This window comes from Panthera uncia, chromosome B4, assembly GCF_023721935.1.
Source record: "Panthera uncia isolate 11264 chromosome B4, Puncia_PCG_1.0, whole genome shotgun sequence".
Lineage (NCBI taxonomy): Eukaryota > Metazoa > Chordata > Mammalia > Carnivora > Felidae > Panthera > Panthera uncia.
The window spans coordinates 109,090,662-109,113,574 of record NC_064809.1 but is presented as its reverse complement, the minus strand read 5'-3'; the positions used below and the strand labels follow the sequence as shown (position 1 = coordinate 109,113,574).

Here is a 22,913-nt window from a genome sequence, read left to right as displayed (position 1 = left end):
GCAACCTGAGCTGAAATCAAGAGTTGGACACTCGTGGTGCCTGGGTGGCTCAGTCGGTTGAACCACTGACTTTGGCTCAGGTCATGATCTCACCGTTTGTGAATTCAAGCCCCACATCAGGCTCTGTGCTGACAGCTCAGAGCCTGGAGCCTGCTTCGGATTCTGTGTCTCCTACTCTCTTTGCCCCTCCCTCACTCGTGCTCTGTCTCTCTCTGTCTCAGAAATAAATAAACATTAAAAAAATTTATTTAAAAAAGAGTTGGACGCTCAACCAACTGAACCACCCAGGAGCCCCTACATAGTTCCTTCTTAAAGTTATTAAGATTATTAAACCAACGTTTGCTGCTTAGTATACTTCTGTACATGATATTCTAGATCATAGCCATTAACTTAAAAAAGTTGGTGTGGATATTATGGGTCAAAACCATAGTTGGTAAATTCTTTTGTTGCACTGGAACTTCAATATAATGCTGACAGATCAAAGTCAGAATGCCTAACAGTTGAAGGGAAATTCTTCAGTTTTATATTCTTAAATAACAGCCAAAGCATTTAGGAAAGAAAATAATCTGACAGATTAGCTCATTTTCCCTCTTATTTTCTGGTTCATGTCTATTTATAGTATGTGAATTCTAAGTGGTTATAATAATTGGATAGATATATTTATGTGTTTTCCCCATGAAGCTTGTGTCAAAAAGAGTTTTTCCAGGTTGGTGTTTAGTTTTCTTAACTGTTATTTTCAAGTTTTTAAGAATCTTCAGTAGTTAATCATCTAATTTTAATTTTAAGAAGAAAACCCTTTTCTCTCTAGGGTGTCACTCCCCTGTCCTTTTTTAAAGTCAACCATTCTGGTTTGTAGATCAGCTGTTACAAAATTCTGGCTGTGTGATACAGCCCTCTTGGTTTTTAATTCTTAAATACTGTTAGGTGTCATTATATATAAGGACATCACATTGAAATACTGAATTAAAGGTTTTCATTTATTTAACAAATATGTATTATGTGTCTTCTTGTCGGTAGGCTAACATAAGTATTATATAATGTGTGCTAAATATGACAGTTTATTGGAAACTAATTTAAAATCTCTTACTGCTAATTATAACAATTAAATAGTTATAGTCTATTGAATGTTTACTATTAAGTGCCAGGCACTAAGAAATGGGGATGAGTTTTAAATAATTCATATATTAACTCATTTAAATCTCTACACCAATTAGGAGATAGATATTATCCCCATTTTACAAACGAGGAAGCTGAAACATGGAGTAAATTATCCAGAGTCACTCAGCCAGTGCAGGAAAGTGCTGGGATGAAAAGCTTAGATGTTATGGACCTGCTGAGTACCTACTGTATGGTGGTGAGCTGGGCATCTTCTTGATGGCAGAGTCTCTGCTTCTCTAGAATTGAGGTTCTCATTTGCTGGCACCCACGATGGGCCTTACTAAAGGACCACTGTCTTCAGTGCATTGTGTTGTGTGCTCCAGTTCAATTCAGTTATCCTGTAGGGGTACTTTCCATGGCAAGGTGCTGTTGCTCTAGTGGTCATCAGGAGATACAGAAATGGGCAAGACCATCCTGCCCTCAGAGCTTACAGTTCAGTCAAGCTGAATCGACTGTATGCACAAGTCGACTGTATGCACAGTAGAAAGCTGTGCATACAAATAATTATAGTAGTACATACTGAATGTTATAGTGTCTCAAAAAGACTACAGATGTAGATAGAAACACACAGACTAGTTTCATGTAATGGGATCAGGAGAGAGAGGGCATTTTAACTGTTCCTTGAAGGAGAAGTTCATAGAAAGGCAAAGGGAAGAGGCCAGCTTTTATTAGGGAAAATTCATTAGGGAAAACGGCAGTAAGAGACTGCTATTTGAAACTTGTCCAAAGAAAAAGGAGGTGGGGAGTGTGAGAGCAGTACTCAAACAAACGGAAGAGAGGAAGTTTGCAGATTTGGTAAAGACAGCCATGCTGAAGCTGTCCCCATCCACACGTCCTCTGTTGAAGAGCTCTGCAGAAGGAAGATGCTCACAGGCTGCAAGGTGCCCGGGATCTGTCACTGCCTTGAAAGTACTTCCTTCTGATCTCTCCCTCCCTCGTCCCTTCGTTTTATTTGCCGTGATTGCTACGAAAGGAAATCAAACGTGTTCTGACCGACTCAAAAGATGATGCATATCTCTCATTAGTTTTATGAGGTGATTTAAATCATGTGTATTCAAAAGTTATCAGAAAGAATTAGGAAGTCAGGACCTTCTGAAAACTGTGTTTCCCCCCTCTCAGTGCTATATTAACCTGAAGTTTCAGTTATTTTCTTTTTATGTGTGTGCCTGTTGACTTTATTTCTGTTTTCTGTTAGAGGAACTTGAGGACTTTAATTACATTTATCTTTTCACAATGTCAGCTTTACTGTTATCCATTTTTATACAAGTGAACTTTTAAGTAATTTATTACTCACTTCTGTAAGAGCTATAAAAAAAGCACAGATTGTGGCTCCTGTCCTCAAGAAGCTTACATTGTATTTGAGGAAAGAAGATTGAATTTCAAGAAGCCCTCCAGAGGTACAAAATAGATTTTTTTTAATATATGTCTATTTATTTTTGAGGGGGGGGGGGGACAGAGGATCCGAAGTGGGTTCTGCACTGATAGCAGTGAGTCCGATGGAGGGCTTGAACTCATGAACCCGTGAATCATGACCTGATTCAAAGTCAGCCAAAGTCAGACGCTCAACGAACTGAGCCACCCAGGCACCCTGATACTGTTTTTTTTAATCACAGTATCAGCACTCACTTTTGCTGCCTCCTTGTTGTCCTGTGCTCAGTTATATCAGCTATCAGACACATCTCTGTGTTTTGATCTCCTTCCCACTCAGGCCCCAGTCTGCCTCAGTTTAGATGTGTCCTAGACAGTGAAGCCTTTCTTGAAGCCACATATTCATTTAACACTTTATCCTTTGTGCGTTCACCACTTTTTTTTATGATGAGCTCTCTAACACTTAATTGGACTTGCTTGTATACTTGTCTTTATCCCTCATTTAGTCTGTAAACTCCTTGAAGAAGGAGCGTTGGACATAGGGCTTACTGACATATTTGGGACTGATAGGAACTTCAGAGAACAACAACAGGTTTAGGAGTGACTGTGATAAGTTTAATATTGATGGTTGAGTTTGTGCTGTAAGATATTCAAATGGAGTTGTGTGTTAACAGTTGAAAACATGGCCCTGGAGCTTGATCAAGACCTTAGATGTGGGTCATGCTGTGGTATCAGCTGCCACGAGGGAAAAGAGGTCTGCACATGGATCCCTGCATGATAACCTCACTTAGAGTATAGTAGTGATTAAAAAAGCCAAGGAGGGACACCTGGGAACAGGACCTTAGTGTCAGAGCAATGGACTGACACTGGCACAGGACCCCCCAGCTTAGTGGGGAGCCTAGCCCCTGACCCCACCAGGAGAGCCAGGGGAGTCTCTGCCCATGCTGCACCCACAGTCAGAAAACTCCCCCTGAAAAGTGAGAGAATCTGGTCTTTGGTCACGTGCAGCTCCTCCCCTAACCACCCAAGGTAGGTGTGGGCCCCCAGCTGACCTTCATTCCAGAATCCAGAAGGACCAGAGCACTCCCATTTCAGCAGAGAGAAAGATCAAGGCACAACAAGAAGGAATAAAAAGAGAGGACAGGAAACTGAGGCACAGAGAGGTGATGTACAGCCCCCCTCCCTCCCGCCCTATCCCAGCAAGTCACAGCAAGACAAGCCCCTAAAAGTGAGCCCAGTCCTGTACTGAGGCTCAGAAGACACTGTTGAGAACATAGCAAGAAAACAGCTGTCCACAGCCAGGAAGAGGATTGGTTCTCCACCAGCAACCAAATTGCTGGCACCTTGATCTTGGACTTCGTAGGCTCTAGAACTGCGAGAAATCAATTTCTGGGGATGCCTGATTGGCTCAGTCCAAAGGAGTGTGACTCTTGATCTTGGGGTTGTGAGTTCGAGTCCCACATTGGGTGTAGAGATTGCTTAAATAAATATTAAAGAAAAAAAAATAAATTTCTGTTGCTTAAGCCAGCCAGTCTGTGGTATTTGGTTATGGCAGCAAGAACAGCCTTTTTCTTCCTTCTCAACATCTCAACTAACTACAGTCTCTGAGAATTTCACACCCAACTTTGGTGTAGTTCTGGTCTACAGTCATTCACTGGGTGTGTTGTCCATGCCAGGCTCTGTTTGGGGCACTGAACATCCCAAAGTAAAAAGTCCTCACCCAGTTCCTGCCAGGAGGAGTCCCCTCCTGGTGAGACAACAGGCAGGTTAATAAGTGAGGATGTCACAGGCAGTGGGCTAGATGAACCTCTGTGGCACAGTGAGCGCCCTGCCCTTGGCCTTGTCATATAAGACAGGTCCCAGGGAGGAGTTGTCTCTTCCAAATTGCCGTGGCTTGAGCCTCCTGCATCCTAAGACATCAGCCCACCATTGTGGCCCCATCTGATAGCACTGGCCTAATGGCCAGACTTGAGCCAGAAGCAGATGAGATCTGCCCTAAATTTTCTGCCCAAGAAAGACCAGTCTTCCATCTAGCCATCTTAGGAAAACAAAAACAAAGCCAAGGAATGTGGGTTGAGGAGGATTTCTGAAGTGCCAGGAAGAACAAAGTAAGCAACAGAATGGACAAGAGGGAAGAGTACTGTCAAATGACACAAAGGTGTATAGGAAGATGAAGACTGAGAGAAAGCCAGAGATCAAATCTTACCACAGGCAGCCAGCTCAGGAATGTGAGGATGGACCCAGTTTGCCAGGGTTCACGGTGAGAAGGATAAGGATAGATCTTATAAAGAGGTGTGGTAAGAAGGTGGAGTGGGGAAGGACAACTTGTTTGATTAACAGAATCCAGGAGAGGCTTATTTGGGGATAGGGGTTGGGGGGTGAGGAGGGAACAGTCTTCCGTGTGGTAGAATGCATCTGAATATTGGTTAAGCTAAGTGAAGGAATCTGTGTGAAGTGGTGGCAGTGGCTTGCAATGACAATCAAGGAAGTAAAGTGTTGGAGTAGACTTCTCGTAGCCTGCATAGAGACAAGAGCTGGAGTGATTTGGGAGACTTGGAATAGAAAGAGGAACATGCTAGGGAGACATATGTGTCAGTGGATCATATACAACAGAGAAAAATACGTCTCCAGTGGACCTGAGAACTCAGTTTTAAAAGTTGTAACCAGCATTGCTCAGCCAGACGGTATATCTATTCAGGGGTAGCTAATGAGCCGGATGGGTGTAGCGGGAGAATACAAGAGCAAGTGAGACAGGAGAGCAACACTGGAGTCCCTGGCTATTGGGAAGTTGACTTTTTTAGGGAAGCAGGTATGATCAGAAGAGGTCTTGACTGCCTTTGAGCATGGAGGCCAGAATGTGTACAGGAGGTTCCATGTAAATGAGGAGAGTAGAGATCAGTTGTTTTGGAGAAGTCCTGAAAATAAAACTGTCCACATGAAGATGACTTTTCATGTGTGGCTCTACCCTTGAATAGCAGTCAGAGTACAAATCAAAGCCTTGGAATGAAGGTCAGGAAGTGTGAAACCAGTTTGAAGGATCATCAGCAAGGTAGGATGGAGTGGTTATGGTTCAACACATCCCCTGCTTTCCATTATTCTTTGCACTTTGGTGAATTAACTCTAAGACAGATTCTTGCCTAACATCCTCTTAAAATACCGCTTACCTTATTTTTCAGCCAGAGTCTTTGAATGTGTTGCAAAAGTGGGTATTGATTTACTGTGCTGTTCTTTAGTAACTACAGCTGGAAATTGCAAAAAACCACCAGCCGTCAAACCGTGTAAATAAAGAAAAAGAAGATAAAGAAATGGGAAAGTGTTGTCTCTCCTTATTTCTGCATTCAGTTGTTTAAATATTGGGATTAAAACTCCTTGAAATTTACAGTTTTTAATTAAGAAAACAGAAAGCTCATGTTAAATTTACAGATAAGAGTTCTGCCTCCCTAAATATTGCCAACTTTATTTTTGTGAGCTTGTTCGTGACATAATGAGCATCCTGTTTCCTTAAGCATTTAAGTGTAGGTTCTTGTGAACTGACAGGATAGAAGCTCGTAAGGACTGAGTAGGCTGATGGAGCAGCTGGTGTGACATTCAAGTGTTCATATTGCCTTCTTGCTCCTGAACAGAAGGGGGAAAAACAGTGTTTTAATTTAGAAATCTCTTCCTTGACTATAGTTCAAATTCTCAAAACCAGTGAAACTAGAAAGTGATAGAACATTTCGTTCTCATGTATAACTAGAGATATAATATGTTCTTACATTTGGTGGTAAGCTGTACAGGATTATATAAAATTAACTTTCCTTAATTTTGAGCTTTTCGAAGGCTTACCTTTTACTAGCAAACTGTTCCTCTTAGGATGAGAGTTCCTGAAGTGCCTAGATAGAACAATAGAATAGGACAAAACAAAGTCTAGTTTATTTGGGGGAACAGCAGGAGAAGGTAGGTATCTAAATTATAGTTCTCTGTTAAATTCCTTAAAATTTAATACTTCTAGGTGTTTAAAGTCATTTTACATTTGTTCAAATGAAACAGTATGAGTCTCTATTTCTTTGAATGAAAAATTATTTTCAGTGTTTGTATATCAATATACTTGGTATTAAAATCAAGGCAATTTAAAATAACAGCTCACAGAATATTTTTAGAAATGATCTGCTTTCAATTATTCATGCAAATTGAGAATCGCATAATGAGGAACCATGAGTAATTTGCTTATATTATCGTCAGGGAATTTTGGACTAAGGTGATAATCCAACATTCGAAGTTCAGGGCACAGTGATCTACAATAGTGCCTCTCCAGAGATCAGTAGCAGGCAGCATCGGCATCACCTTCGCCTGAGAAGCTGTTAGAAATGTAAATTCTTGCTCCTTACCCCAGATCTACTAGTGAATTGAAACTGTGCAGGTGGGGTCCAGTGATCCTCTTTTAAGGAGCCCTTCATGTGGTTATGATGCATGCTGAAGTTTGAGAATGACTGATCTGAAATATGTAGAATTAGTATATAAATGCTTTTAATAATCCAGTGTGTGACCAAGCTGTGGTACATTCAGAAGGATTGTGTTTTTTGACTATATCAAGTACAACCTTGCAAAATTAGAACAGCCTTTTAAGATATATGGGTATCATCAGTATTGCAAATTAGAACAACTTTTTAAGAGATGGGGGGTATATCATCAGTGTTTGGAATAAGAGGATTCCAGCTGACTTGACCATAAAGCAAAAATACCTATAGTGATCTTCAAGATATCTGTGTTTGGGATCATTCACATTAAAATTTTATCACATACTCTGCTTAATTAAGTACTTTGTTGGCATAAACAATCTGTGCCATCAAAAGCAAGAGTAGTTGTCTTACAGCCCTGGGGAGGGGGGATGAATCATCAATTTATAGAATCTCTTCTTTGGGCTGACATATTTCTTTATAAACTAAAGGCTGTGGGGAATAGGAGCTGTGTTTCAGGCTAGGAAAAGGAAACGAGGTGATTTTATTCACACTTTGAGCCAGAAGGTTATAGTGTGGTTTTATCATTTTAATTGAATTGTGAGGTTCCAAATATGAGAGAGACAGAAAAAAAATAAACCTTGTAAATGCACATGCAAATAAATTTTAACTATTATCTATAAACTGATCTCATGCTCTCACTAAAAACAGATGAAAGCAATTGTGGTCAGGCTTACAGTGCCACCCAACCCCTCCCCACTGACTCCCTTGACAATTGTTCAAGAATAGGAACAAGCAGTGGAAAACGAAAACAAGCAGCCAGAGATGGCAGTGTGGTGGGAACAGAAATGGAGCATCAGAGAAATTAAGGCAACGGAACATTTCAGGAGTGAGGGAGTGGTTAGCAGTGGCAAAGGTTGTCAGTAGGTTAGATAAGAAGGACTAAATATGCCCTTTAGATTTAGAACAAGAGGAGTCAGTGGTCACCTCGAAGAGTAGTTTTGATGTAGCACAGAAGCAGCTAACCTGGAATGGGTTGATCTGTGCATTGGAGATGAAGTAGAAATAGCAAATTTCAGAAAAGATGACGTTCGGTATGGAGTTCAGGATTTTGTTATCCATTGGCCCCAACTGGGTGAGATTTTTATGTATTATTTAGAACTAGTTGCTAACCTTACTACCATATTGATTTGGTATAATTTTAATTTAGTATGGGTAATCCTAACAAATGATTTCTCAAGTAAATGTATCAGTTACTCCAGGGTTTATGAAATATTGAAACTCAGCATTATTACTTTTCATAGCCTCAAGGATATGGGACCCTGGTTAAAAACCATTGTTATGTAGCAGTCATTGTATAGTTCATTTGAAAATCTTAAGTACTTTTTAATATTATGTGAAAGGATTTAAAGGAAAGTTAAGCTTGTATATCTTATATATCAAGGTGGCGTGAATATTCCTTGAATACTATGACCTACTCTTAACTCCCTATGTGCCTCGCATATTATTTTAAACACAGGGTTATGAGGTTTTCTTTTGCTCTATTTAAAATGTCTTTGTTTACAGTTGTAAAACCAGTTTTCCAAATTGATTTTTAGCTTAAGTTTCAAACAGGAACATTTCTATTCAATAAATATGGAGCATCTATAGTATTCCAGACAGTGCTGGGGGTTAAGATTAAATGCCACAAATCCTGCCTTGAGTTCCCAGTTCATTGGGGAAGACAGAGAGGTAAACAAATCATTGCAGCTGTGCAATAAAAGCTATAAGAGAAGAACAAATTAGTGCCTCCTCTATTCTAATCTACTTGTTGCCCACCCTGAGAGATTTGCAAAAGTGGTCCTGCTGAATTTATCACTGACAGCAGCTGTAACTTGCCCTTCAAAGTATTGTACTTAGTCTCTGCCTCTGGAAGAGTCTAGTAGATGGTAAGTAATTTACTGAGGGGAGTGAGACTAATTTTAGTCAACTCAGACACAGTGATGGTATTTATGAATCCTGTGAGGCCAATAAATCAGACATTGTAGACAATGTTTATTTTCTGCTTTTATCAGTTCTATAAAACTGAAATCATGTTTGGTAAATTTAATCTTGTTTATATGTATCATTCTTTACTCACCTGAGATAAATTACTTTTCTAAACAAGCTTTATAGTCTTTATGTTCCTTCATGCAGTGTGTGTGCTTTCTTTTGAGCCTTAAAAAATGAAAAGTGTGAGTTCAAAGAATATTAAAATTGAGTTATCCCTTGGTTCTTACAGTTGGTCCTTGGTCCCTACAGTTTTGTTATGCTCACGTTATTTCATTAAAACACTCTGAGCATAACAAAACTGTAAAAGAAACGTGACCATTCTTGATCTTGAAGTTTCTGCTCTTTGATATGCATCTTATGGATAAAGCATCTTCTTTCTACCATTAATCTGATATTACACATTATTTCAATTTACAGCACATTTTTACCATTTCTTCTTAAAAATTGTTTTAATTGTTGGAGGACTTTGTATTTGTAGGATGTGAATCAGGTATAAGCTTTTCTTTTGTTTTTTGTTTTTTCCCCTGCAAAGTGACTATATTTTGAATGATCATAGGTACCTCTTGGTAAGATATGGGAGATTAAAGATGAAAAAGGCAGGGTTTTTGCCTTTATATAAATTTAAGTATAATGGGTCTAAATTTACACTTAGTTATATAGTAGTCCTACTATCCAGCCTTCCAGAGGGGCATTCAAAGTGGCAAGTTTTAGGTTGTCCCTAGGACACAAGATCACTCCTATTATCTAATGGAGCGGTGCGGGCCAGGCTGGATTTCTTCATTGGTGAGCTAGCACTGACAAGAAAACACCAATAGCAGACACAGTGAGAAACAGCTATCAAACCTGGTTATCCCTCTTCTCACAACTACTTGTCTACAAAGGAGGATGGATTAATTTTTATGTTAAAAGAAAAAAAGAAACTTAAGAAAATGAAGATTCGTGAGTATTCTTTTTGAAAGACTGCAGTCAAAAGCAATTTTTTAGCTTTTTGTCAGTCAAATGTTGTGTCTAACAGCTAGGGTGTCAGTATCCACTTTGAAGCACAATAAATGCCAGCTATTTCCGTGGAGTAGCCTCTTTACAACCTGTACATTGTTATGATTTATCCTGTGATTTAATTTTGGTCATTCACTCTTTTTTTTTTCTTTAAATGATTTTGTGAGTATTCAATGCTTGCTTGCTTTTATTATAAGCATTTTTATTCTTTTTGGAAGTAGAAGATTATGGGTGTGTTTGGTTTCTACGGGTATAAAATGAGCAATTGGATTTGATCAACATCCCTTTCAGCTATTAAATTCTATGATTCCTTTGTAACCATTTTTTTTTTTAACAGAATGATGGCCTTTTAAAATTTGTTTGTGGTTAGTATTTTATTTTGACTTAGAAACTTTTAAACAATTATTCTCTTATTAAATGAGCGAAAATCTATCTTTAGCTTCAACTTTTAAACCATTTTTATTTATTTTAAATGTTTATTTTAAGAGTGAGAGAATGAGAGAGAGGCAGAGAGGGAGAGAGAGAATCCCAAGCAGGCTCCACGCTGTCAGCACAAAGCCCTACTGGGACTGGATCCCACAACTGCGCGATCATGATCTTAAGTGAAATCATCAGTCGGTGCTTAACTGACTGAGCTACCCAGACACCCCCAGCTTTTTTTTTTTTTTAAGCCTCAGATCCATAATTTGTGTTCCTATAAAGCCAGTCATAGATTAAAAACCTTTGTGGATACTAATTTTGTACTTTTAAAAATTTAATGAGACATATATTAGAGCTAGAGCTAGGAAATAGAAATTTGACCTAAACCCTTAAGTTATTTCAGCATATCCCAAAGACATTTATTGAGCTGTTTCAGTGTAGATACCTTAAGAAAACTGAATATTTTGGGGAAAGAGTATATGAAATCAAAAGTAACTTCATGTGCTGAATAGTTACAAAATCTACAAGTATTAGAAAATTGAAGAGTAAGATTGAGGAGTACAAATATTTATGTTTTGAAATTTCATTCTGAATTTGGGGTGATATAAAAAAATCAAGATTACTTGAGAATCTGTAGTTGATTCAGTGGACATTTAAAGAGACTAATGAAAGTTTAAACAAAAGGATTGGCTTCTAACAAATTACTTTTGATTTATAACCAATTTGTTTAAATTTGGAATTGAAATTAATCAAATGACTTTTCTAAGCTTATGACCACAATTAGCAGATAGATATTCAAATTAGATATCCAAATCTAATTTGAATGTATGTACATGATCTTTCATACATCATGTACAAGAAAGAATACTTTTTTTGTCTGGGGTTTGTTGTCTTTGAAGTAATCTTGCATAAATGGAGTCTTGATTTTTAAAAGCTGAACAGAGTCAGTGGAGAATGGGATGCTGACAGGAAGTCAGTTGTGTATGTGTATAGAACATGCTCAGTGCATTAGACCAGTGGAGTTACCTTTTAAAATAGGAATGGCGTTTCAGGGGCACCTGGGTGGCTCATTCTGTTAAGCGTCCAACTCTTGATTTCTGCTCGAGTCGTGATCTCACGGTTCAAGCCCCGTGTAGGGCTCTGTGCTGACAGTGCAAACCCTGCTTGAGATTCTCTCTCTCCCTCTTTCTTTCTGCCCTTCCCCTGCTTGTGCATACGTGTGTGTGTGAGAGAGAGAGAGAGAGAGAGAGAGAGAGAGAGTGTGTGTGTGTGTGTGTGTGTGTGTGTGTGCTTTCTCTCAAAACATTTTTAAAAATTAAAATAGGATTGGAATTTTAAAGATTAGAGTTGTCACAAAAAGGGCATGGGCTGTCTTTAGGTATTGAGCACTCTAACCGTACATTCTTTTAGTATCTTGCTTGATCAACGCCAGGCCTCTGAGAGAGTTCTCACTGACCTAGGGGCCCTTTACTAGGGTCCTCCAGAGAAACAGAACCAATTGGAAATATATATGTAGAGTGATTTATTATGAGGAATTTTCTCAGGCATTTATGGAGGCTGAGAAGTCCCACAATCTGCCTTCTTCAAACCAAAGACCCTGGAAAGCCAGTGGTGTAATTTTCTGTCTGAGGGTGGGAGATGGATGTCTCAGCCAGAGCACGAAGGCTGAGAGGTGTTCCGAAGTCCCTCTTCAAGTTGTGTTCTATTTCAGGCCCTGTCTGAATTGGGATGCCCACCCACCCTGGGGAGGGCAGTCTGCTTTATTTAGTCTGCCTATTCAAATGCTAATCTCATTCAGAAACACCCTCGTAGGTACACACAGAAGTAATGTTTAACCAGATATCGGAGCGCCCTGTGATCCAGTCAAGTTGCCGTAAAATTAACTGTTATAGACCTATTCCAGTTTTGGATAACTTGTTACAAGAGTTCTGCCTTGTGTAGCCAAAAACTACTCGTCTGTAGCTTACTCTGTTTACATTCTAGTTTTGTTCTCCAGTACTCCACAACATATATCTAGTCACTTTCTACACTATAAAATTTCAAATGTTTGAAGTTTGCCATCAGAGGTCGTTCATCCCCTAGACTAAGTTTCCTCCATTTCTTAAATGCACTAGTTTCTTGACTCTTCAGTGTTCTCTTTATTATTAAAGATTGTTTATGATTAGTATTATTGTTCATACACCATACCAGTGCAAAGTCTAGTGGGCCTGTTATGTATAATACAAATAAAAGTTGGTGCCTCTCTTTCTGTCATTCATCAGTCTTTTTGATACATTGAGTCACCATATGTTTTATCTGTATAACAGAGTTTCTTCTATATTGGACTATCATCAGAATCCTCTTTTCCTGGGGCTCCTTGGTGACTCAGTTGGTTAAGTGTCCAACTTTGGCTCAGGTCATGATCTCACGGTTCGTGGGTTCGAGCCCCGCATCAGGCTCTGTGCTGACAGCTCGGAGCCTGGAGCCTGCTTCAGATTCTGTGTCTCCCTCTCTCTGCCCCTCCCCCTCTCACACTGTCTCTGTCTCTCAAAAATGAATAAATGTTTAAAAAAATTTTTTTAATTAAAAAAATAGAATCTTTTCCTTTAGGTTTAGAAATCTTATTCCTTCAAACATTCCTCATCTGAAATGGCTCAGCAGCCCTTCTCATTTGAGGAGAGCGGGGATATTCTCTGTAGAATATATCTGCAAACATTCTTAACAATAAAAATAGCTAACGTGTTTACCATTAACTGTGTTCCAGGCTAAGTTCAAATAGTTTTCCATATATTAACACATTTAAAGAGATGGGTACTGTTTTTGTATCTATATTTTATAGATGAGCCAGTAATATTATTGGTGTGTATGTCCAAGGCAAAGCAGAATAAGTCTGTTTCCTAACTTTATTGATGTTAGAGTCCTGTCATTGCTGCCTAAGAACATACTCGCTTTGGGGCCCAGTGGAAGCACTTACCTCGTGTTAACTAACATCAAGTTAGTGCATTTTGTAACAATTAAATATATCTTCTCATTCCTCCCTTTCTGGATCCTGATTCTGTCATCAAACATTTGCTGGCTCACCTAGCTTCAAGCCATCTATAGACTGGAGAAACAGAAATACTGTGTTTGTAAATCACCAACAATAGTTTAGAAGTCAGGAATGAGGAACCCAGTAATGTCTTCCAGGTTGTCCATCTTTGTTCTAATACACTTCAGGAGCACATATTTTATACTTGGTCTGCAAGAATTTCATGTTACTACGTAATAATATAATATAATAATAATAATAATAATAATCCTTTTTAGAGCTCTGAAATGAAGCTCCAGCTTCATATTTCATCCCACAATTTACTTAACTGTTTGCCTGTTTTTCTTTGAGTTTTTCTGATATGCAGTCTTTGTGGTTTTCATTGTTGAGTCTAGATAACGTCCATACAACCATTTCATGATCTCTGTAAGTTAAGTGTTCTTGTGAAAGAAGGAATTGAAATTGCAATTAGTGATTAATTATGAGCTCCACTCATTGCTAGGACCTCAAGTCATGTTTTGGTCTTTTGAGGGCCCTGCTTATTCATAGTAAAGCTCATGTGTCATTTGGATTCCATCTTATCCTGCTTTTTGAAGACTGTAACTGTTTTTGCCTAACTCCAGTCTTAAACTACCTCTGTCTTTTTTCATAATCCCTCAAAGACTACCAATAGTCATTTGGCTAGAGAGGTCATCTGGGGATCAGGGATAGGTTATGGAGGCCAGTAGGCCCCCATAGAGTAGCTGTGTGTTTTCTTTAAAAATCCCCGTTGTTAGGGCCTCAGCTTCCACATAACAGGATTTCTTCGTAAATTTTTCAAATGGAAGATCAGAATCTTTTAGACAACACAGAAAAGCAAAACAGATCTACTTTCTGTTGTATCACGATCTCAAATAGTGTGCCCCCTCTTGTCATTTTGTAGTGAATAAACAAAAAAACTTTATTGTTCTAAGCACTTTTGTCTGCTAGTTCAGTGAATGGAGGAATGAAAGTGTATAGAAAGGAAAATAGTGGAGAAGGCTATAGTAGATCCCGAAATACACAACATCCTGATGATATAACTTGTAGGTAGTTACAAATTGCCCTCTTTTGGAAAGTGGCTCATTTTGCATTTGGTGCTTTTGCCTGGACTTCTTTAAACAGTAGGGGGACTGGATATAATTGGTAATCATGTATTTAACAAAGCTATGTGGTTTGCAGAGTGATAGAAAATTCAACCTCGGTAGGGAACTTACTGACAAATTACTAAAAAAATCCAGGGATAGAACAGATTTGAGACATGGATTGACCAAGGGGCTCAAGTGATCCAGCACTGACAGGCACATTCCTTTCCTCTCTCCTTTCCTCCCTCTCTTTCCTTCCCTTCTGGATCCAGTCACAGAGGTTTTTGCCATGTCAGATTTAAGTTCAGTAAGAAGAGACAAGTCTCTGCCCCAGAGTCACAGCAGAAGCCTCCTTGCCCTCTTGGCCTTTGTTGGGTCATATGAGCATTCCTGAACCAGTTATTATGGCCAGGGGAATGTTTGGATGTGGGATGGAACCTCATGAGACTACACTGAGAGTCAGGGAAGGGCAGATCCCTAAACAAAAGTGGGACTATTGCTGAAAAGTGGGGGAAAGGATGCTGAGCTGGCAAATAACAAATACCCACTGTAGTGTCTTGAATTCTGATTTTATTATATAAACTGGTACATTTGGCTGTTTTTTGACCTATGACAATTTCTATTTGAATCTAATAAATGTGAAGACCTAAAGTAGAGGCATTGTAGGGAAGGGAGCATGGCTTTTGAGTCACAAACAGAAATTCAGATCCTAGCTCTGATATGCCCCCTTATTGTTGAGAAATGGAACAGAACCCTTTAACACTCATTTCTCCCGTTTTTGCATTCTGTCAAGAGCAAAGGCAACGACTGACACATAGGAGTAAAAATATTAGTTTTAATATTGACAGAAGCTGAAATGGAGGATTTGTTTTTTGTGTGACAACAGGGAAGCTCTAATGTTGAACCCCAAACTACAGGCACAGTTATTTACCCCACCCCAGCAACTTTGAACAGTAGTCGGTTTTTTTTAACCGGGGGGTCTGTCCCTACCCTACTAACTCAGACCGATGTGTATGAGTTCTGCAGACATCTGGCTTCCAAAAGAAGGCAGAAAGGTGAAGAAACCACATCTGCCTAGTTACTTTTGGAAAATCTGTCAGGCAGCTTGTTTTACCTCAGTGGTAATTGATGGGGTAGGAAGCCACTGTTGAGGAAAATTCCTCTTTGTGGAGGAAACCAGAGGACTGATGACATAGATGCCTCCGACACAGAGACTTCGTTAGGAATTTATCTCTTGAACAAATAATAATTTATTTAGGATTAGCATAATAATTCAGATGCCAGCAAATTTGGGTTGGAAACTCAGGGATATTATCAAAAAACCACCCTCTCTAGATTTTGGAGTTGAGTTATTATAATAATTGATGTGTGAGTAGGAGGGAACCACTTTTCCTAGGAGATGAGTAAAATTGGTAATAATTGGGCAAACAGGGAGGATTTGTGAAGTGGGAGGAAGCAGGCAATGAAAGAATTTGTCTTATAGAATCTATAGCTATCACATCCTTGCACATTTAACCCAAGGCAAGGCAATTTTCCTCAACCAGCTGGTATGAATTTCAAAGTTTTTAACCCATTCTCCTGTCCACTGGTTCTCACAGTGTGCTGCATGGACTGACAGCATCTGTATCACCTAGGAATTGTTAGAAAGGCAAATGTTGAAGGGACACCTGTGTGGCTCAGTTAGGCATCCGACTCTTGATTTCGGCTTAGGTCATGATCTCACAGTTCCTGAGTTCAAGCTCTGCCTGGGATTCTCTGTCTCTGTCTCTCTGTCTCTCTCTCAAAATAAATACAATAAACTTTAAAAAATATTTAAAAAAAAAAAAAAAAAAGGCAAATGATGGAGCCTACCCTAATCCTACTGAATCTAAACTGTGGAGTTGAGGCCCAGGCATCTGGATGCATATTGAACTATGAGAACCACATACCATTACAAACATTCTCATAACAGCTTAATAAATGAAGATTAATTGTGCTTGCCAGTAATCTTTTCTAGTTCCCAATCACTGAACATCTTATTTATTAAATATTGAAGAGTGGGTACTTGGGGAGGGAGAGAGACTGAATAGATAAAATAAAGCTTAGGTTTGAGTGCCAAACAGGCATAAGCAGTAGAGCTGTATTTTCACCCTGTAAGTTTAGATATAATGGCATGAAAACTGTTTCAAAAACTAACTGTAGAAGTTGGGGCACCTGGGTGGCTTAGTTATGTGTCTGACTCTTGATCTCAGCTCAGGTCTTGATCTCACAGTTGTGAGTTCAAGCCCTGCATTGGGCTTCTCATTGGGCTCTGCACTGGGTATGAAGCCTACTTTCAAAAAAAAAAAAAAAAAGGTGGCAGCAAAGAGCATGCAGTTGGATAAAAAGAATATTAGAATGAGAGAGAACTTACAGGGTAGTGATTATAATTTGTGGAGGAGGGACTTGATGATGAGAAAGAAAAAGGTTATGTAAAACGGGTTTTTCAAAGGAAGAATTAACTCAGTGACTGATTGAAGCTGAAGTGAATGGAATCAAAGATGACTTAGGATTCCAAGCCCAGGTGATTAGAATAATGGTTGACTGAGGAAGGGGGTTACCTATTTAGGGAATAAGATGAATGCATTGTTGGTCATGTTAAGGTTGAGGTGATTAAAGGACATGGATGGAGATTAAAAGTTGAACACTCATCTTTGGGTAGTTTAGAGTACAAGGAGAACTTGAAATTATTATGAGGAAAATTTAAGTAATGCATCCATTTATTTTTTAAGTTTTTTTAATGTTTATTTTTGAGAGAGAGAGCGTGAGTTGGGGAGGAGCAGAGAGAGAGGAAGACACAGAATCTGAAGCAGGGTCCAGGCTCTGAGCTGTCAGCACACAGCCCGACACAGGGCCCGAACTCACAAACTATGAGATCATGACCTGAGCTAAAGTGAGACACTTAACCAGCTGAGCCACCCAGGTGCCCCCTAATGCATCCATTTATTGCTTAAACACTTACTGAATGTCTGCCATGTGCCTGGCACTGTTCTCGATACCCAGGATGTACTAATGGGCAAACCTGACAAACAAGCACGGTAATTTTAGATAATACTAAAGGCCAGCAAAAAAAACCAGAGTAATAATAAAGAGTGACTCATGGGTAGAGCATTTCTTTGGATGGCGGGTCAAGGGAAGAATGGAGATGGTGACATGTGACAAATCATGGTGGAAGATAGTTTTAGGAAGACAAAAGATGGTGGTGTCACAGAGTGGCCAAGGAAAATTGCAGGAAAGCACAGTGGGGTGTTTGTTGTGCTTTGTGCCCTTTCAAGGTCTATTTTGTATGAAAGGTTTGGAGAGAATGGTCCGTGTATTAGAAGGAACATGGGTTGGAGACATCACAGCTCATCTGTTTTAGGCATTTGTTAGGTGTGCAGAAACTCCTCAAATTCTCTGAGGCTTACTCTTCTCAGTAGAATAAGGAGTTAATAACACCTCGTGGGATTACATTGTGATGATTAAATGGAATGAACTTAAAGAAATAGTGCTTGGAATGTAAGTGCTTAATGATAACTATTAATAACCATAATACTGAATGGAAACATAAAATTCAGTCATGTGAAATGCAGTTTCATTTAATAACGATGGGATCTAATATCTTGAAATACAATTTTATTTAGTGGTTATACTTTGATTTTTGTCATGCAAAAACTTGACACACATGAGACCACAGTTAAAAATATTTTTATGATGTTTTTCATTAGTTACCTGATGACATTTAGAAAATATGCTTATATGCATAATGCTGTAAAAGATAGATTTTATTAACTTTTAAATATTTTCTTACAGATATGTACATCTCATGATTGATATGAAGAAACTAGTCATGGGCCAAAGGTCAAGATACTTCTCTGGGAAATGCTGCTGATGCTGCTCTAGAAAGTCCTACAATGAGTGTTTGGTTTAAGAAAGATTTTCATATTTAAAAAATTTTCAACTTGGAAATACATCAAGTGAAAATTAGAGTCTTTTGGGAAACATTTTCCTCCGAATAAATAATACTTGTAATGGGCGACATGGCAAACAACTCAGTTGCATATAGTGGAGTAAAAAACTCTTTGAAGGAAGCTAATCATGATGGAGACTTTGGAATTACGCTCGCGGAGCTGCGGGCTCTCATGGAGCTCAGGTCTACAGATGCATTACGAAAAATACAGGAAAGCTATGGAGATGTCTATGGAATTTGCAGCAGGTTGAAAACATCTCCCAATGAAGGTGAGTTGTGTTATGTTTGTTTTTAGTTCTTTGTATGAAGAGTACTATAAATTTGTAAACATGTTTATATTGTCTTGGTTATTGTGTGATTATATCATAATTTTAGTGACATTAAGATGAGTCAGTTATCAGATTGTGCAATTAACAGAACTTTAGATCAAGAAATAATGTTGCAAATTAATTTATATATATATATTTTTTTAACGTTTATTCATTTTTGAGAGCGACAGAACACGAGTGGGGGAGGGGCAGAGAGAGAGGGGGAGACACAGTTTCTGAGTTAGGCTCCAGGGTCTGAGCTGTCAGCACAGAGCCCAATGTGGGGCTCGAACTCACGAACTGTGAGATCATGACCTGAGCTGAAGTCTGACTGCTTAACCAACTAAGCCACCTAGGCGCACCTAATTTATATATTTTAGGTTGGTGGGAGGAAATACTTGTACTAGTGTGCATGTTATTGCTGCTTGTTTACAATAACAAGTTTGCCTTTCTGCTGGAATTATAGAGGATGGAATCCCCCCACCCCCACCCACCCACCCAGGGGATTCAGTGAAAATAAATCCTCACTTATCTTTCATTTTATAAGGTGGCTTAAAATAGTTGTCACTGCCAGTAGCTGACCAATTTGTTTTTACCCTAAACTTTAGTAATTAGTTCAGAAGATCCTAAAGATTAGATGCCAGTTTTTTACGTAGCAGACATTTTCTTTAATGAAAACTAATTTTCAGTCTTAGAATTATGTTCAGTTTGCCTCTTTCAAGGAAGTCTTTGCTTTCATAATTCTCAATTTGTAGTAAGTTTCTTCTTGAGAATCAAGAAAGGAAAAGTTATGACTTTATTGCATTATGGTCTTTGAAACGGTTTGAGATAGATGACCTTTTATACATTCATCATGTTGAAGAGAAAATTAAGGTTTAGAAAGTTTCAGAAAGGCATTTCCTGTTTACAAACGAAGGAGAGAGATATGCTGAATGTTGATGATTGTACTTTATTTTAGTAAGGATGGGCAGTTATTAATGTAAAAGTTAAAGTAGACTAGTACACATTCCAAAGCCAGTTCCAGGGAAATTATGCAAAAATGTTTTTCTTTCTTTAAGTTCGTTTATTTATTTATTTATTTATTTATTTATTTACTTTTTAATTTTTTTTTAACATTTATTTATTTTTGAGACAGAGAGAGACAGAGCATGAACGGGGGAGGGTCAGAGAGAGAGGGAGACACAGAATCGGAAGCAGGCTCCAGGCTCTGGGCCGGCCCAGAGCCCGACGCGGGGCTCGAACTCACGGACCACAAGATTGTGACCTGAGCTGAAGTCGGACGCTCAACCGACTGAGCCACCCAGGCGCCCCATTTATTTATTTTTAAGTAATCTCTACACCCAACATGGGGCTTGAACTCAGAACCCTGAGATCAGGAGTCTCATGCTCTTGCAACTGAGCCAGCCAGGTGCCCCCAGAAATGTTTTTCTTGAATATTTTTTTTTTTGAAACATCTTATGTCATGCCATACTGTCACAAAATTAAAAGTAATAGCAAAAAGTTACTTCCAAAATTGTTTTAAAATTTTTTTTAATTTTAAATTTCATTAAAAATTTCTTTAACCCTATATATTTATAAAATACATATATATACACATTTGAATTGCTGTTTAAATTCCTAATTGTTTTAAAGAAGTGGTAGGTAATTAATTTTTCTGAAGTAGCATGATCTTGACGAATCCAGTATCAGCATTCACACATCATTCACACATGTCTGGAAAGGGCTTCCTTGATCACTTGGAGTACGTTCTTTTTTCTGTAAGACCTGTTAAGTCTTCGTATCTTCTGGATCTTTTCCTTAAGTCAGAACTACTTAGAAACATGAGCTTCTTAGTTATACCTTAATATGCTGTACCATTTTAAAGTAGCTGGGATCCCTGTTGTTGATGTAAATTCTAGGATTCAGGAACAAACCCATGGACTGTAACAGATAGTAATTTAACAAAATTTGTAGCTTGTTCGTTATTCAAACCCATTTTGAAATATTCGCTAACTTTATATCCTGTTTAGAGAATTGTATATTGATGTGCTGTTCTCAGTATATTCATTAATTCAACTATATGTACTTTATCCATTTAACCTAAAACCTAATTGTTGGATGGTTCATAATCACCAAATTAATAGGAAACATTATAAAAAATCCTCAGTATAATTACATAGTTTGTTCATAAAAGGTGATAATGAACTTCAGTTTCATTACCTAACTACACATCCTTCAACCAGGTTGTCTTTGTATTCCTCTGCTATTAGTTAATCAAAATTCTTGTCTTCTAATAACTTAACACCCCAACATGGTCTGTTCTCATTTTTAATAGACGTGATTCTCATTAGTTTGTATTGCACTTTCTTTTGTTTATTTTTGTATTCTTTTTTGTTATTTTAGGCTGTACTCCTTACATTGATTTTAGTTTAATTAGTGAAGTTTATTAAGTTAACTGAAAAATTTTGCATTTAGTACAATAGTTTTGAAATTTGGGGAGGAGATGGTTATGTATCTTTCTTACAATATGATGGGAGCTGTGGGTAATTACTAGAAATAATTCACTTGAACACTCAAAATTTGATGTTCGTTGTTGCTGCTTTGTGCTATGAAATATATGAAATCTATTTCCCTCTTTTATTCTTAGAAAATTCTTGCTCATCTTCTTCCTAGTATTGTGAATTTTTGTTAAAATTTGTACAAACTTTTGTCTTTACTGGTTGTATATAAACAGTTTGTCATTTTGAAAGATTCTTTTAAAGAATATGAACAAACCATTTTAAGCATTATATTTGTGTTTACAGTTGTAAGATTAAATAAAAACAGCACCAGCCTTCATAAGAATATTGTTTCCAGAGGAACAGTTTTAGTTTAATTTAGAAATAATTTATTAAGAAAGCTAATGAACATTTTGTCACTGATCAACTAGGCAAATGATAGTAAATAAATCATCATCAGGGGTAATCAGCCAGGGGTTTGCCCAAGAAAATGATCCAGACAATAAGTACTCTTTTGTTAATATAAGCTGCTTATCGTGAGGGAAAGTGAGATTAAAATAATTTTTTAAAGAACATGAAGTTTGGTTAGGAAAACTGAAGTTTGTTTCTTTAATTCTTTCATTCATTAATTCATTCATTGATACATATAGTGTTTCATCAGATCTAGGTTGTTAATTGCCATATGGTGTTTATTCCCTCTAAAGAAAGAATTAGTGTTGGCAGTTTTAATCGTAAGATAATTATAAGTGTGTAATTAAGTTACATCCCAATCTCATCAGTGTTAACACAGTGTAAGGATATGTGCACCTTAGAATTGCTGGGATATTCTGCCTGCTCTGTGGTAGGTACTTTTCTTGGCTGGGTAGATATATTCGTCAATAAAACAATCCCTGACTTATTTTTACAAGGGGGAGACAAATTTACAAGACAGCTAGATGAAATGCATAGTGTATTATTGATGTCTGCTTAAGAGAAAAGTGAGTGGAAAAGGAAAATCAGAAATATTGGGGATGTGGCTATTAGATTGCTATAAAATCTGGAGGAGGAACAGCTTAAGACATTTCTTAAGAGCAGTTACAACAAAAATAATACATAGGTAATGCTTTTTTGTTCCCAGTAGGTTGTTGTTAGCACTTACAAATATTAATTCACTTTATCCTCACAACAGCCTTACCTTTTTTTTACAGCCAAAGAATCCACAACACAAAAAGGTTAATCGGCTTACTCAAAGTCTCACAGCTCTTAAGGTGCCAGAGCAGGGATTCAAACCTTGACATTCTAGCTACATGCTTTTAACCACTATATTATATCGCCTGTTATGAAAGTTCAGCTCATACAACTTGCAAAAGAGTTGACAATATTAAGAAAGAGGTACCTGTGTTCTGTCTTCTCAAATAGTATTTTTTGTTGGCAGGAGTTTTATAGTGAAAACAATTTTGAGTTTAATAAAGGTTCTGTTGCTCAGTCAGTCGTTTTAAAATATGCCCTGTTCAGGAAGTTGTATCTGTGTGCTTCCTCATTTGGCCTGCTAATTTACTGCTCGTCTTCCAGCAGAGTACTCCTTTAACTGGATTTGAGACATTCTTAATGTGTACTGATCAATAGGAAGTGTTTTGAGCCAGATGTGATTTTCATATTAAAA

General features: G+C 38.0%; 1 protein-coding gene across 4 annotated transcripts in view; it reads left to right on the top strand.

Annotated features, from left to right (window-relative positions):
• The window catches only part of ATP2B1 (ATPase plasma membrane Ca2+ transporting 1), a 129,633-nt gene that overhangs the window by 39,960 nt on the left and 66,760 nt on the right, over positions 1-22,913 (top strand). For all 4 annotated transcript variants that reach the window (XM_049626068.1, XM_049626072.1, XM_049626070.1 and 1 more), the window contains exon 2: positions 18,330-18,755. In XM_049626068.1, the coding sequence (XP_049482025.1) occupies positions 18,548-18,755 (208 nt within the window). In that variant the 5' untranslated portion in view covers positions 18,330-18,547. The remainder of the gene's footprint in view (positions 1-18,329; positions 18,756-22,913) is intronic.